Below are 14,788 nucleotides of genomic sequence, written 5' to 3' on the forward strand. Positions count from 1 at the left end.
ACACCTATCCCATGTCTGCAAATAACCAGGCTAACACTGCATACCCGCTGATTGTGTATGTTCGTGTCTAGGCTTGTTCGCAGACAATAAACCTGGCCAAGTCTTTGTCACTAAGAACCAAAGCCTGCAATGTCTATGAATGAGATCATTAGGGACATGCATTTCGTATAGAAGTGATGGCATCCCAACAGCCTGCACACAGATGACCCAAACTGAGGCCAACCCTGGTGATGCCCAATCCCTTCTGAGTAACAGGCACAGAGACCAGTTGGGTGGGTGTCCCAGAGAAAGCAGCTATGGACAGAGCCATTGGCAGGAGGCAAGGGCCTCATAAGGGCACTGAAGAACTGGCCTGGAAAGGCACATCTGAGATATCTTTGACTTTATTCTGCAAGCTCTCTCCCCAAAGCAGCTTAATGCTGTAGGGCTTCATCAACTCCTGTCAGGGAGGAAATGGGTATTTGTGGAAGGCTTGTTGTGGGACAGAACTAAAGTCCAGTTACCCCTTCCACACATTCTCTGTCGCTCCAGGGCCCAGCAGATATGCACACATGCACCAAATCTCCATCCCTGTTGGCCTCACTGCCCTCAATCCAATAAGAGCAGCACAGGGCTGAGTTACACCCCAAACTACCCTTCCTACCACACCCATGAAGCCACAAAAGCAGAAGTGCAGCCCCGACAGAGCCAGCCCTGTGAAAATGAAGCTGAAGAAATGCAGTGAATGGATGGTTGGGCAAATCATAGAATCACAGAAAATGAGGGTGGGAAGGGACCTCAGGAGGTTGCATCTAGTCCAACCCCATGCTCATAGCAGGACCAGCCCCAACTATATCATCCCAGCCAAGGCTTTGTCTAGCCAGGCCTTAAAAACCTCCAAGGATGGAGACTCCATCACCTCTCTGGGTAGCCTTTTCCAGTGTTTTACTACCCTCCTAGTGAGCAAGTTATTCCTAATATCCAACCTCAACTTCCCTTGCTGAAACTGGAACCCATTGCTCCTTGTTCCGTCATCTGCCCCTGCTGAGAACAGTCCAGCTCCATCCTATTTTGAACACCCCTGCAGGGAGTCGAATGATGCTATTAAAATGGATGAGCATTATTGACCTTGCAGTGTTTTTGTTTGTAAGGGGAGCACAGCCCTCTGAAGGGTGGCTCAGAAGGAGAGAATCTTCCCATTAGTGCAGCTCCATTGGGTAGAAGACTGGACCACTGTCACAGTATTTCCAACATAAGAACCATCCTTGAGAGAACCCAGATGGGCTTCCTCCTGGCCTGTGGGAGACAGTTCCTTGCCTGATGGCACAACGGAACCACTTGGCCTGATGGTCAGTCCCTGTCCAGGAAGTGCCGAGGACTGAAAGTCTCCAGGCTTTCCTGCATACCAGAGCTTCTTGTTTCAAGCACTTGCTGCAGAGCAAGGAGTTCAAGGGAGGTTCTCGTCCTTCTCTACTTGGCATTGGTGAGACCACAGCTGAAGTATTGTGTCCAGTTCTGGGCACCACACTTCAGGAAGGATGTGGATAAGCTTGAGAGGTTACATAGAAGGGCCACCCATATGATTAGGGGCCTGGAGGATATGCCCTTTGAGGAGAGACTCTGAGAACTGGGCCTGTTCACTCTGAGTAAGAGAAGACTGAGATGACTTGTAGCCTCCTACAAGTACATCAGGGATGAGCATCAAGATCTAGAGGAGCAACTCTTCAGGAAGGCACCTCAAGGGAGGGTAAGGACCAATGGGCATAAGGTAATAGAGGATAAATTTAGGCTGGACATAAGAAAAGACTTAGTCTCTGTAAGGGTCACCAGATTCTGGAACACACTCCCAGCAGAGGTGTTGCAGTCCCCATCCTTGGAGGTATTCAAGATGAGGCTGAACAAGCACTTTGTTGACTTGTCTGAGCCCAATAACTTCCTGCCCATGGCAGGGGACTGAACTTGATGATTTTGCAGGTCCCTTTTGGTCCTTCAGGTCTATGATTCTAAGGTAAGAGAACCCCCTGGACCCAGGGACAGTTTATTGCATATCTGGAGATACCTGGGTTTAGAAATGTCACTTGTGTGACGGGGCAGTTAACATGCCCTGCCACAAGAACATGGCAAACAGTAAAGAAGAAAACAACTTACTGGGGTTAATCTGGGTGGGAGAAAGAGACTCTAGAAGAAGACAAGAGAGGAAGGTGGGACACCAGTGAAAGGGGATCGACCCTGGGACTCAGAGAAAAGTCCTGGCTACCAATGTACCTGAAGAGACTTGGGGCCGAAGCGGTGACGACATCCTGGTTTGTGCATCCAATCCATGAGGGTGAGGTGAACTGATCCAGGAACCTAGAAGGGAAAAAGGATGAGGAAGAAATTACAATCTGGCAGAACGTTCACTACAATCCCAGCCCTGAGACTCAAGGGCAGGATTTGAACCACAATGTGGCCGTCTTGGGACTAGCGCAGAGTAGAATGGGGCAAATGACTGGAATAGTGGGGATACTAGAAACAGGGACCTGGTAAACAGGGAGATAAGTCTCCTGAGATGAAGACTAAGAATAGTGAAGAAGGAACACCTGATGTGGATAAGACGGGGTATGGGGATGATGGAGCCCTGCAAAGAGGAGCCGTCCCCCTGAGTCATTAGAAGTCATCTTATCTCCTAGGATCATTTCTAATTTTGACTCCTTAACATTAAAGTCATGGCAGGCGAGCTCTAAGCGCGCACTAGATCCTAATGGGGAGATGGCCTGTCTCCAAGCACCTCGGCATCAACCTCTCACAGCTTGCATTACAGGAAGATTTGTGCTGAGGACACAAGCAACACATAGGACATGTCCTTACCTCTATTTCTGTTGTTTGCTTTTTCCTCAGTTTTCTTTTGCTGAAAAAGTTTATTTTAAAAACCAAATTAATACAAAGCTACAGAACAGAGATGAACAACACGTGACACAGCAGTGAATAATCATGAGTTCCCAGTCCCCACTCTGGCTTCCTTTGGGGGGCATGCTAGAAGGGAGGAATAGGCTGCAATTGGACCTAGACAGGTTACAGAGGTGGGCAGATAAGAACAGGATGGGTTTCAACACTGACAAGTGCAAGGTGCTGCACCTGGGGAGGAAGACCCAGCAGCAGACCTACAGGCTGGGGAACTCCCTTCTCGTCAGTGCAGAGGTAGAAAAGGATCTTGGAGTCATTATTGATGCCACAATGAACATGGGCCGACAGTGTGGGGACGCGGTCAGTAAGGCTAACCGCACCTTGTCGTGCATCCACAGATGCATCTCGAGCAGGTCCAAGGAGGTGATCCTCCCCCTCTGTGCAGCACTGGTCAGGCCGCAGCTGGAGTACTGCATCCAGTTATGGGCGCCGCACTTCAGGACAGATGTGGACACCATGGAGAGGGTCAGAGGAGGGCCACTCACATGGTCAGGGGACAGCAGGGCAGGCCTTATGAGGAGATGCTAAGGGACCTAAACCCGTTCAGCCTCCACAAGAGAAGGCTGAGGGGGATCTAGTGGCCATTTACAAACTAGTCAGGGGGACCAGCAGGCATTGGGGGAGTCCCTGTTGTCCCGAGCACTGCCAGGAGTGACTAGAAATACCGGTCACAAACTGGTAGAGGGTAGATTCAGACTAGATATCAGGAGGTGCTACTTCACTGTCAGGGCAGCTAGGATCTGGAACCAACTTCCAAGAGAAGTGGTGCTGGCTCCTACCCTGGAGGTCTTTAAGAGGAGTCTGGATGAACACCTTGCTGGGGTCGTTTGACCCCAGTGCTCTTTCCTGCCGTGGCAGGGGGTCGGACTTCATGATCTGTCAAGGTCCCTTCCGACCCTACAAACTATGAAACTATGAAGGCCTTTATGAAGCAGTAGCCAACCCCTCTGCTCACAAGCCAAGGAATAAATGAATGTGAGCCGCAAGCAACCCCCAGTCCACATCCTCATGACCCACAAACAGCTGTGCAGCATCTCAGTCAGATCCCACCCTTGGTGTGGGAGGGAAGGCAGGGGGCAGGGGTCAAGGAAATTCACAGCACAGACTCCTTTGATAAAAAGGGTGCAGATTAAGTCATAGTGAAAAGGACAGCTAGCTGGGGAATCACATGTGAGAAGAATCAAGCTCAGGGTTCAGGACATGCTGAGGTCAGAGGCCAGTAGATCAAAACTCAGGGCATCGTAGCAGGCTTCCAAAGGAGATGAAGCTGGGCTTGAGCAGGCTCTTCTGCCTACAAGAAGCCCTCCAAACTGTGTACCATTGACCATAGCATGAAGGGGAGGAAGCCACAGCACACACCTCCTTACCCTGGAGACACCGCTCCAGAATGTCCCTGTTTGCTGCAATCTGCCATATGAGCCCCAGCCGCGATACTCACCGAGCTGGACTTTGCTCCCATGATAAAATCAGCCGTCACCTGGAAAACAGAAGCAAAGACATGGGACGTTCTTGAAAATCTTTTCATAACTCCACAGAAGGGGAGGGAGTTGCAGAGAGATGAAACCCCCCTGAGGAAAGAAGCTGCTTTGCAAATGCAGATGTATGCAGCTCTGGCTGCCTCAAACATGATGTTCAAGAAAGAGACAGGGATTCAGGGCTGGGGAGAGCTTATTGGGAAAAAGTTACTGGAAAGTTTGCACAGTATAGAATCAGAGAAACTTCAGGCTGGCCATGCTCTCTGGAGGACATATTTAGTACATTGGGGATTCTCCCTATCCAAACTATCCCAGACAAGTCCTTGTCTAACCTATTCCCAAAACTGTGGAATGAACCCGCTGCATAACTACAAGGCCCCTTGCCCAAAGACAACAACAAGAGCCCCCAAACCTCCCAAAGTCATGTAGGGGGATGAGGGCTGATAGTGCACAGCTGCTGCAAGTGTTAAAATGCATGTAAGAGGTCCAAGGAAGATGGCTAGGTCCCACACTACAGAGAAGGCAAGACCCTTCCAGTCTGTACCAGCCTGACCATGGAGTAAAATTCCGTCCTAGCCCCAAGTACGGCATAAGTCTGACACCCCTACTGCTCCTATTGATGCAGCCCAAAACCACATTTGCCTTTTGTGCAGCTCTATCACCTGACAATTTCATATGAAGTTTATGATCCACCAAGACTCCAAGATCCTTCTTTTTAGTGTCAGTGATCCCAATCAGTAATAAATACATTGAACCAAGCTGGGAACAGGACAGACCCTTTTAGGATTCCACGCAAAACCTCCAACCATTCGAGCAGGGATCCACTGATCATCACTCTCTGACTGTGGCTATTGAGCCAGTTGTCAATCCACCTTATAGCAGCTTTGTCTAGCCCATGTCTGGAACGGGCTCCCAAGGGAGGTGGTGCTCTCCCCTACCCTGGGGGTCTTCAAGAGGAGGTTAGATGAGCATCTAGCTGGGGTCATCTAGACCCAGCACTCTTTCCTGCTTATGCAGGGGGTCGGACTTGATGATCTATTGAGGTCCCTTCCGACCCTAACATCTATGAATCTATGTGTCTCCAATTTTTTAAGAGAAGTTCATGCAAGCCTTTGTCAAAAACCTTGCTGAAGTCCAAATAAGGAATATCCACAGTATTCCCTTCATCCACCCTTCTAGTTACTTTGCTCAAGAAGAGGACCAAGCTTCCCTGTACTGAGGAAAGCAACCTCTCACTCCACCAGTCCATGATGTTCTGACCACAGGATAAAAATACTTCCTGATCCCAAATATCAAAGGAGGGAAAAGGCCCTCTAACCTGGAACCACTGGGTTGTTTAAGTCACAGGAGGAGCATCAACACTTCCCTGTTAATGATGGAGTGGGAGAGCCGTGTGCCCATACAGGGGTGCAGGAGCCACGTCCTGGCCCCCACCGAGAGTGCAGGAGAGCCGGACGTCTGCACAGATGAAGTAGGTGCCCCCCCTGACTCTGGTCATGTACATCGGGGCTTTGCCAGCAGCTGTGCATTGGAGCAGAGTTTGATTTCTGCCACCAAACCAATTCCCCCTCCTGCCCCTGGGGTGGGACCTTCCCACCCCAGGGGTGCAACCCCATGCAAACAGCCTGTCGAGCGCATGCCAGCCAGGTCCCCAGGCAGAGATGGTTCTGGGGGGTGGGTTTAGGGGAGGTTGGGGCCAGATCAGGTCCCGGTGAGCTGGGACTTCCTTCCCAGGGCAGGGGTGGTAGCTCCCTCAAATGCACCTTTCCTCACTACTCCCACTCCCAGTCCCCACAGGAAGCACAACCAGCACCCCCACACCTCAATCCCAATCTCAGTTTATTCCAACATGAGATCTTCTTTAATTTCCTTCCTCTTCATTTATTTTTAAATTCTTTTTTTTTCCCCACTTCTTTTTCTTTTATCTTTCAGTGGCTGGCTGATTTCATTTCACCACCCTTCCCCCACACCCATTTCCTTTCTACCTCCCACATCATTACCCAGCCCCGGCCCATTAACTCTCCCCTTTCCAGTTTCATGTTCCTGCCCTGCCCGCCCCCAACCCACCAACAGCAGGGACAGAAGTCTGTAGGGGCAACTCACAGCTACAGCTCCTAGTCTGGCCTCTGCTCACCAGCCCTCTAATACCAGCTCCCAGCTTCAAACTCAAGCATGAACAGTGATCAACATTTGAGCAGCAGAAACTGTAACGTGACAACTAACTATGCAGGAAATTATTTCTTAGCTACAAGGCAGAGATATTTGTGCCTCTTGAAATAAGATTTTTCATCTCGAGCAGGGAAGCGGCAATGTTTTGCAGCAGGGGACATTTTAATGGAGCCTAGAGTGATAGAGGAAGTCCTCTTGGACACACGGAGTGACCTGGCTGTGTGGTATCCCACCAGACCCTGGATGTGGTCAGCAGGTGGTGGAGCAGGACCAGGAGCAGGAGCAGGTCAGCCACCAGACCCTTGCAAGGGTAGAAGCAAAACTGTTATCTCTCACCATAAACAACTGCATATAAGTTTCCATAAGTAATAAAACGCTGCTCCACACTACAAGTCTCAAGATACAAAACTTGGCTTTAAGCACAGGCTGTTTCCAATCTGCCCTGTGCCCCCATCGCCACAGTCACTGCTTCCCTGGTTCTCACCCCACAGTGCTGCCGTCACTGCTCCTCTCAGGGCCTGGCTGCTGCGTGAGTGGAGACCCAGCTCTTGCTGTGCCACCCAGACAGCTCTGAAGCTCCCAGCCTCCATGGACCAAAGGCTGCCAAAAGCTGAGTGCAAAGGGTTTTTTTTAGAGTCCACCAAGGAGAAAGAGAAAAGTGCAGCGTTTGGCCAGGAGAGGAATTCGCAGTGAGAGAGACTGTTTCATTCAGCTTTCACTTACAGGGGAGAGCCAATAGGAAGAGAAAAAAGGGAAACAGGAGAGTTGCTATTTTTTCCATCTATCTTCAAATCCAAGATATCGTTGCCTGCTTTTAGCAATTTCAAATGACTTGTAAGGAAGTACTTGCAGAGGGAACTTCAAGTCAATGGAGTAGTTTAAATTGCCCTGTAAAAAACTTTTACACATGTACAAACTCTCACACGCACTCGCGCACAAGCAGACAGACACATATACAAGCAGACATGCATGCACACACACACACATGCACACACAGGCCATTTCACCTCCTCTGTGCTGATAACCCAGCTCGGAGATCAGAATTGTGTTTCCATCCCTGTGTGTCCCTCCAACACCAGCGCTGTCCCCTGGGCTTGCTGGCAGGTGAGGAGAATGGAGACGAGTCCACCCAGGTGATTCTGTTGGAAAAGTGTCTTAAAGCCACTCAGGACCCAATGCAGACCTCCCGTGGGCAAAACAGACAAACCTGTCCTCACTCTGTGTGTGTATGTGTGCGTGTGGGGGTGAGGGTGGGGAGAGTGCCCAAGGGGAAGGAGAATGAGCATCAAATCTCATGCAAAAACACCATCTCTTACCGCAGTTACTTGCGGGCAGATCAGTCTTGACAAGCAGCAATGTCCCAGGAGAGGATCGTCACCCAACTGAGGGGGGTCCGAGGCTGGAGCATCAGCAGTGATGCTTGTTAGGACAGGGGCAGCGGCAGCTGCTGCGGTGGCATCTTGATGTTTCACTCACACCATCCCGTTACATCTGTGGCTCCACCGTGGTGGGGAGATTAGACTAGACCAGAAGAGGGAAAAGCGCCCTGCCCCCTCTTCCTCACCCCTTCCTCCCCCCAGCTTCCTGCCCAGCAACTTTATTGTTCTAAACAGGAATCAAAACTGAAAGACAACACACCTAAAAGGTACATGTCATTCTGAGATGCCATGTAGCAGGGAGTGTTCCCGGCTGGCCTGTGCCTGCTGTTGTCTTGGGGTGCTTGTACACACGACGGTGTCCAAGCTGCCGGCGGGGGTCAGTGTGTTCCCAGAGCCTGCTGCTTGCAACCAGCCTCCTGGACCTCAGGTGCGATGCAGAAAGAGCAACTCCAATTTGCGTTTGGTGGTGAACTCTCACACAGGCTTGTCATCTCTTCACACATGACACAAGCGGGGCTGCGTAGCCACCAGCCCAGCTCAGGCAAATTGCCCAGAACGAATGGTTAGCAACACATAACGTGCAGCCCACACTTCCTGCTGGTGCTGTGAGAGGGTGGGTCTGGCAGCATCTGTATTTATAGCTGACAGCTCCAGTTCTCATCTCCCTCTCTCAAGATGTGCCTTTTTGGCTTATCTCCTTGGCCCGTGCAGGCAGCTGTAGCTCATCCCTTGCCAAGCTCAGGCCTCTCCAGCTCCTTCCCTGCTGGGTCCAGCTCACCTCCTGTTATCTCTTCTTCACCTGCAAGGTCTTACTTCTCAAGTTGCTCAGACATGGGGGTTTTCTTCCCCTACTTTCCTTCAGCCACCATTTTTACTCACTTTCTTTTCATCAGGTCATTCAGCAGTTAGTGAAGTCTGCTATTCCCACACCCCTTGGCCATGCCTCAGTTTCACTGTGGTTTAGCATGACTATGGCTTAGCATACCCAGAGCTCCTACAGCAGACAGTGTAGCAACAATTTAAAGCTGGGGTTTCAAACATATGACCTGTAGGTCAAATCCAGCATGTGGAGGAAGTCCCTGGGCATGATCCTGCCTGCAAACCAGCCCCATGCCACTCATGTGGCCTACAGGGATGGATGAGTTTGACATGCCTGATTTAAAGAAACAATGCTATATATAATGGCTAATACATCCTTAGGGTGTATCTATGTTGATAGGTATCTATAAGCCCAAGGGCACAACCTGAGAGTCACTTGCAGATCAAGAGATGTGATTCTTCCACTCTGTTCAGCACTGGTGAGGCCTCACCTGGAGTCCGGTGTCCAAGTTTAGGCCCCACAAATATAGGGACAAATTAAAATCCAGCAGAGAGTGACAAACACAATTAGAGGCCTGCAAAACTTGATATGCAAGGAAAGTTTGGAAGAAGTTTGGAAGATTATTACGTCTGAACAAGAGAAGACTGAGGAGGGATATGATCACAGTCTGCAAATACTGAAGAGCATTTTTAAAGATGATGGCCATAGACTAGTCTCTGGCTACAGCGGCCAGCATAGGGAACAAGGGTTTTAAATGGCAACAAGGGAAATTTAGTTGAGACATTAAGAAGCATTTCTTCACTATGAGGCTTGCAGACAGAGAAGTGATCAAATCCCCATCCTTTGAGGCGTTTAAGAGCAGGTTGGACAAACATTTTTCTGGGACGGTTTGGATGGGGATGATCCCGCCTTGAACAGGGGGTTGGATCAGATGTGATCTCCTGAGGTCCTTGAAAACCCACTTGTTCTGTGATTCTGTGCACACCCACTTTTTCCTGTACATATCATTGTTTGTAATGTGTACCAAACCTGTCCACACTGGACTCACATTGGTGAGGCCCATAGAGTTTCCTTGTTCTTGAACCATGGGTGGTTTTCCCCAATAACAGAACAGTCGGGATGAAAGCTGAAACTAAACAGTGTCTTGGCATAGAAATGAGACCTCCGATTGCACAGAAAATTGGCTTGCCACTTTGGAGTCAAAGTTAGTAGGGCCAGGTGGGGGTCAAATGGCCCCTGATTTCCTCAGATCCAGCCCCGCTCTCTACCCATGTAAAAGAAGCAGCAGATTTTAATGCCAGAAGTTCAGTAAAAAAATAGGGACAGAACTAAATACAAAGGGAGTGAGAGACATGTTAAAAACAAAGGAAGAGGGAAAAGTGTGGGGAAAATTCAAAAGAAAGAGAAAATACTCCTGGATGCAGTCTCTGCTTTAATAAAGCTCTTCTACTGCGAGTCCTTCTTCATGCCTCATTCCTAAGATGCCCAGACACTGACCTGGCAGAAACCTCAAGCCCCAGGGAAATGACCTGCCCTTGGAGGGAGGGATCAGGCCCAGGGCAAACAAGGCAGCAGCTCTTGACACCAACCCCTGAACCAAACCTCCAGGACAACAAGAGAGACCGTCACTTCTGGGAAGTGATCTGAACAGAAAGCACACACCGCTGCGGGAGGAAGAGGCTCCACCAGTTCTACCACATCCTGCACAAGGAGATTAAAACAATGACAAAGTCACCAACTGATGCAAGTGCACATAGATATGCATGAGAAAGACTTGTAAGGTGATGCAAAAGAGAATCTGAGTGTCCTTATCTGATATGGACACCAGGGTCAGAGCACAGGGGCTGCACTCTTTTTATTGAAGTTCACCTGCAGACGGGCTATTCAGCAAAAACCATAGTTCAAAGCTAATGAGTAAAGATTATAAGATGACCCCAGATTTTTATACTGTGTGGCTTGGGTAAAATCATAGAATCACAGAAAATGAGGGCTGGAAGGGGCCTCCGGAGGTCACATCTAGACCAAACCCCTGATCAAAGCAGGACCAGCCCCAACCACATCATCCTAGCCAAGGCTTCGTCTACCCGGGTCTTCAAAATCTCCAAGGATGAGGAGTCCACAACTTCTCTGGGGACCCTGTTCCAGTGTTTTACTACCATCGCAAAACATATTAGATAAAGTAAAAAGAAATAAAAGTGTCCCTAATAGGTGCTCCTCTAATTAATATTCATATGCCTAATTTTATCCACTATATGAGCTATATCTCATCCAAAATTCACCTTATCTAACCACTAAATGTACTAAAAGTGACCTTAGCAAGACCTCTCGCCTAGTTTTTTCCATTCCATCTTTCCTGAATTTTGTGAAATGGCTCACACCTGGTGATTACCTCTGACCTGATCTTTTCCCTCATCTCTCCTCCTCTTTCCCAAACAAGGCAACCAGCATACCCAGAAGCCTGGTAAATCCCCACAAATGAGCACAGGCATTGCTACACCTAGATCATCCCTAACCAGTAGCTGCTCAACCTCTTCTTAAACACCCCCAGTGATGGAAAGCCAACAATTTCCCTGGACCTTTATTCCCTGCTCTAACAGTGAAAATGTGTTTCTGGATTTCCATTCTAACCCTTCTTCACTGAAACTTCAAGACATTGGTCCATGTCCTCCTCTATGCAGCAAGGAAGAAGAGGTGCTTTCCAAATATTTGAAGTGCTGCCATAAAGAGGAAGACTGCTCTCATGTCCCCTCTGAAGTGCATTTTACGCAAGCTGAACCTGCCCAGTTCCTTCAGACTCTCCTCATGTGACCTGCCTTCCAACCCCTTGATCATCTTTGTTGCCCACATCTGGACCCTAATTTCTCCACATCCTTTTTAAAATAAGGAGCTGGAACTGCACACAGTATCCAGATGAGGCCTGAGCAGTGTCCAGTAGAGAGGCACTATCTACCTATTCAGCTCCTGTCTTGCACCTAATGCTTTTATTGATGCATCCCAAAACTGCATTTGCCTTTTGTGCAGCTGCATCACACTGCAGACTCACGTGGAGTCCGTGATCCACCAGGACTCCCAGGTCCTTTTCCATCCAGCTGGCCTCTAGCCAGATGTCCCCCATTTTGCATTTGGGTTTTGATTGAATCTGTACTGAAACACTGTAACATTTTCGCAATTTTACATAATCATCAAGGTTTCACCGGCATTAATGTGAGTTGTTAAAACCATTTTTCTGTTTCCCAAAATCCAATTTGTCATTTTCCTAAAAAAAAGAAATGTTTTCAATAAGCATTCAATGCCTTGTCCTACAATAGATTAAATACAGTTCACTTTCTTCTGCTAGGCTGGGTCCCTAAAGTTCGGGAGAACCTGGATTTTTTTTGTGCAGGAATGATCTGCAACCCATTTAATTGACAGTAAGATGTCATATTAGAGATGAGCCATTGTAGCTGCAGCTTTTACATCATTGTTTCGCCAATAAACAGGACACCACCATGGTCCCACACAGCTGTTTGCTGCAGCTACATGCTAATCCCTAAAATGCTCTATATAAAAGTGAGTAAACCTCTTGTTGGCTGTGGTGATTGTGCCTGATACTGTAAGGCGTTGCTACAACTAGTGGTATTCACCTGGCTCTCCAAGGTGTTGGTTCTTGTCTGCACTCAGTGCTCATGTAGCAACTGACCTCTCCATCCCAGGATCCTCCGGCAGGACAGCCACACCAGTTTCAAATGTCCCAGTTAGGGTACCTTGATGTGCAATCTGAGGTTCTGCTGACATATTGGCAACACAGACTGGGATTTTGCCCTGGTGGCTCTTACCCATTGTGGTTCCCATCAAAAGCCCCAATATTTATTACGCTTAGGTTTAAACAAGCCCTCCTCATCCTTGCAGCACCATCTCTTCAATTTACCAGTTATCATTTCACTTCTAGAAGGTATTGTCTGACTCTCCTCCACCACCTCTTCACACACTGCAGTTTGACCACCTTTGGTCAAAGAATCTATGGAGAAAGACATTTAAAGGACAGTTTGGAGCGAGCCCTCAGACACCTGGGGAACCTGTTAGGGACTATGTGATCCAGTGCGTCATGTTGGGACTGCTGTCGGGGCGGTGCTGCCCCTAGGCAGGGCAAGCAACCAGACACTTGACATAAGAAATATAGATTACCCTCCTGGGTTTTGGAAGGAGGTACAGGAGGGCATGCCCCAGTCCATAATTGGACTTATGGGGCCACTCTGAGAGACCCAGGATTGTGCACTAGGAGAAGTCCTAGCCCGGGATCAGGACGCAGAGCATTTAATTGGACATCAAGGGGTGGGAGGCAATTGCAGCCATACATTTCAAAGAAAAGCCCAATGACACACCAAATTATATGGTTACCTATTCTAATGAAAGTGCATACCCCAAAGCTGACAGGAAGGTTGGTGGTCCAAATCATTGCCCCAGCATGTACTGGGTTAACCCGAGGATAGCAAAGGAAAGAGAGGGGGAAAGCAGGGTTCGGACAGCAGCGTGGAAATTTTTAATGCAGCATGGAGAACCCAATGAGAAATGAAACGGAAAGCCTCTAGCCGAGCTGTTTATCGGGATGGCAGAGCTGAGTGCGGTGGGAGCGGCGCCTTCCCATTTAATAGCATTGCGGCCTCAGCCCCGGTCTCAGAAGAGCACTGACAGAGCCCCTGTACCAGGACCCCTGTGGAAAGCCCTGCCTCATGGGAGAAATTGGGGACCTTCAATTGGGATCCAAGAGGGAGAACCCAAATACCCATTACAGTGGGAACCCAAAGGCATACCGGTGCACTCTTGGACACTAGAGCTTTGCTAAATGTATTTGGGAAGAAATGGGACCTTCCTGAAGCAATTTTAAACTAATTGAATTACACTCCGGTCCTTTACAGGGCAGGAAACCACCAGCGTCACGTGTAAGGGAGTAACAGTCTGCATTCAATTCCCAGAGGGACCCCAAATGATCAACGTAGATGGGGTTCAGCAAGAGGGTGCCACTGAACTGCTGATTCTGGGAGCCCCCTTGTTCAACCGGGAAGGCTGGATCCTGGATCTAGCTAGCAGGGTTGTGTGGTGAGCATGGACAGCTGACCTTGGGAGCCCTGTGACACTAACCCATACTGGAGGTGGGAACAGTACAAGAGGGTTAGAGCCATCAACCTTGACTTGGGGGAGGAGTGGGTGCAGCAGTTTCCTGATATATGTGCTAAAAGTAAAAGTGATTGTGGCCGGATCAATGCCTGCATTAAAATCATAGGCAATCTAGTCCCTCCTCAAAGACAGTATTGCTTCCCTAAGCAAGCAGACGAAGCCATGTGGTTAATTATTGAGGAACTACTGCAGCAGAGAGTGCTAATTGAGACTAATTTGGAACTGAATTTTCCTATATGGCCTATCCTGAAGGCAGACCGGGTATTATGGAGGCTGACAGTTGACTATGGAGCCATTAACAAAGGGACTCACCCCATGGCTCTGTTAGTGGCTAACATGCCTGCCCTGGTCAGCAGAGTACCAGAGAGTCCTCGATGGTTTTCAGTAATACTCCTGGCAAACTGCTTCTTTGCAATCCCTTTGCACCCCGAGTCATGGAACCTATTTGCATTTACATTTAAAAGAAAAGAGTACACCTTTACCTGGGTCCCACAGGGTTTCACAATGCTCCAGCCATAATCCACCACCACGTTGTGTCCATGCTCCAGAATTTAGTCAGGTTCAATCAGGAAAGGGTGGTTTCCTATGTGGATGATATTTTGATATGGGGAGATAGTTTTGTAGTAGGTAGGGTCAGAAGGGACCTGAGCAGATCATCAAGTCCGACCCCCTGCCCTGGCAGGAAAGAGTGCTGGGTTCAGACGACTCTGGCAAAGTGTTTATCTAGCCTCCTTTTAAAGACCCCCAGGGTAGCAGCGAGGACCACTTCCCCTGGAAGTTGATTCCAGATCCTAGCCGCCCTGACAGTGAAGTAGCGCCTCCTGATGTCTAGTCTGAATCTAGTCTGAATCTACCCTCTGCCAGCTTGT

The 14,788-nt window shown here is 48.9% G+C and overlaps 1 protein-coding gene across 7 annotated transcripts in view; it reads right to left on the minus strand.

Moving 5' to 3' along the window:
- Window positions 1-14,788, minus strand: part of LOC102568273 (GTPase IMAP family member 9) — a 30,592-nt gene that overhangs the window by 4,471 nt on the left and 11,333 nt on the right. For 3 of the 7 annotated variants that reach the window (XM_014598599.3, XM_019494508.2, XM_019494505.2), the window contains 3 exons: window positions 4,361-4,399; window positions 2,827-2,866; window positions 2,245-2,328 (listed from right to left, as the gene is read on the minus strand). In XM_014598599.3, the coding sequence (XP_014454085.2) occupies window positions 2,245-2,328; window positions 2,827-2,866; window positions 4,361-4,381 (145 nt within the window). In that variant the 5' untranslated portion in view covers window positions 4,382-4,399. Of the gene's footprint in view, window positions 1-2,244; window positions 2,329-2,826; window positions 2,867-4,360; window positions 14,640-14,788 lie in introns of those variants that run through there. The other 4 variants (XM_014598600.3, XM_019494506.2, XM_014598597.3 and 1 more) reach the window with 4 other exon arrangements.

This window comes from Alligator mississippiensis, chromosome 5 (assembly GCF_030867095.1).
Source record: "Alligator mississippiensis isolate rAllMis1 chromosome 5, rAllMis1, whole genome shotgun sequence".
Taxonomy (NCBI): domain Eukaryota; kingdom Metazoa; phylum Chordata; order Crocodylia; family Alligatoridae; genus Alligator; species Alligator mississippiensis.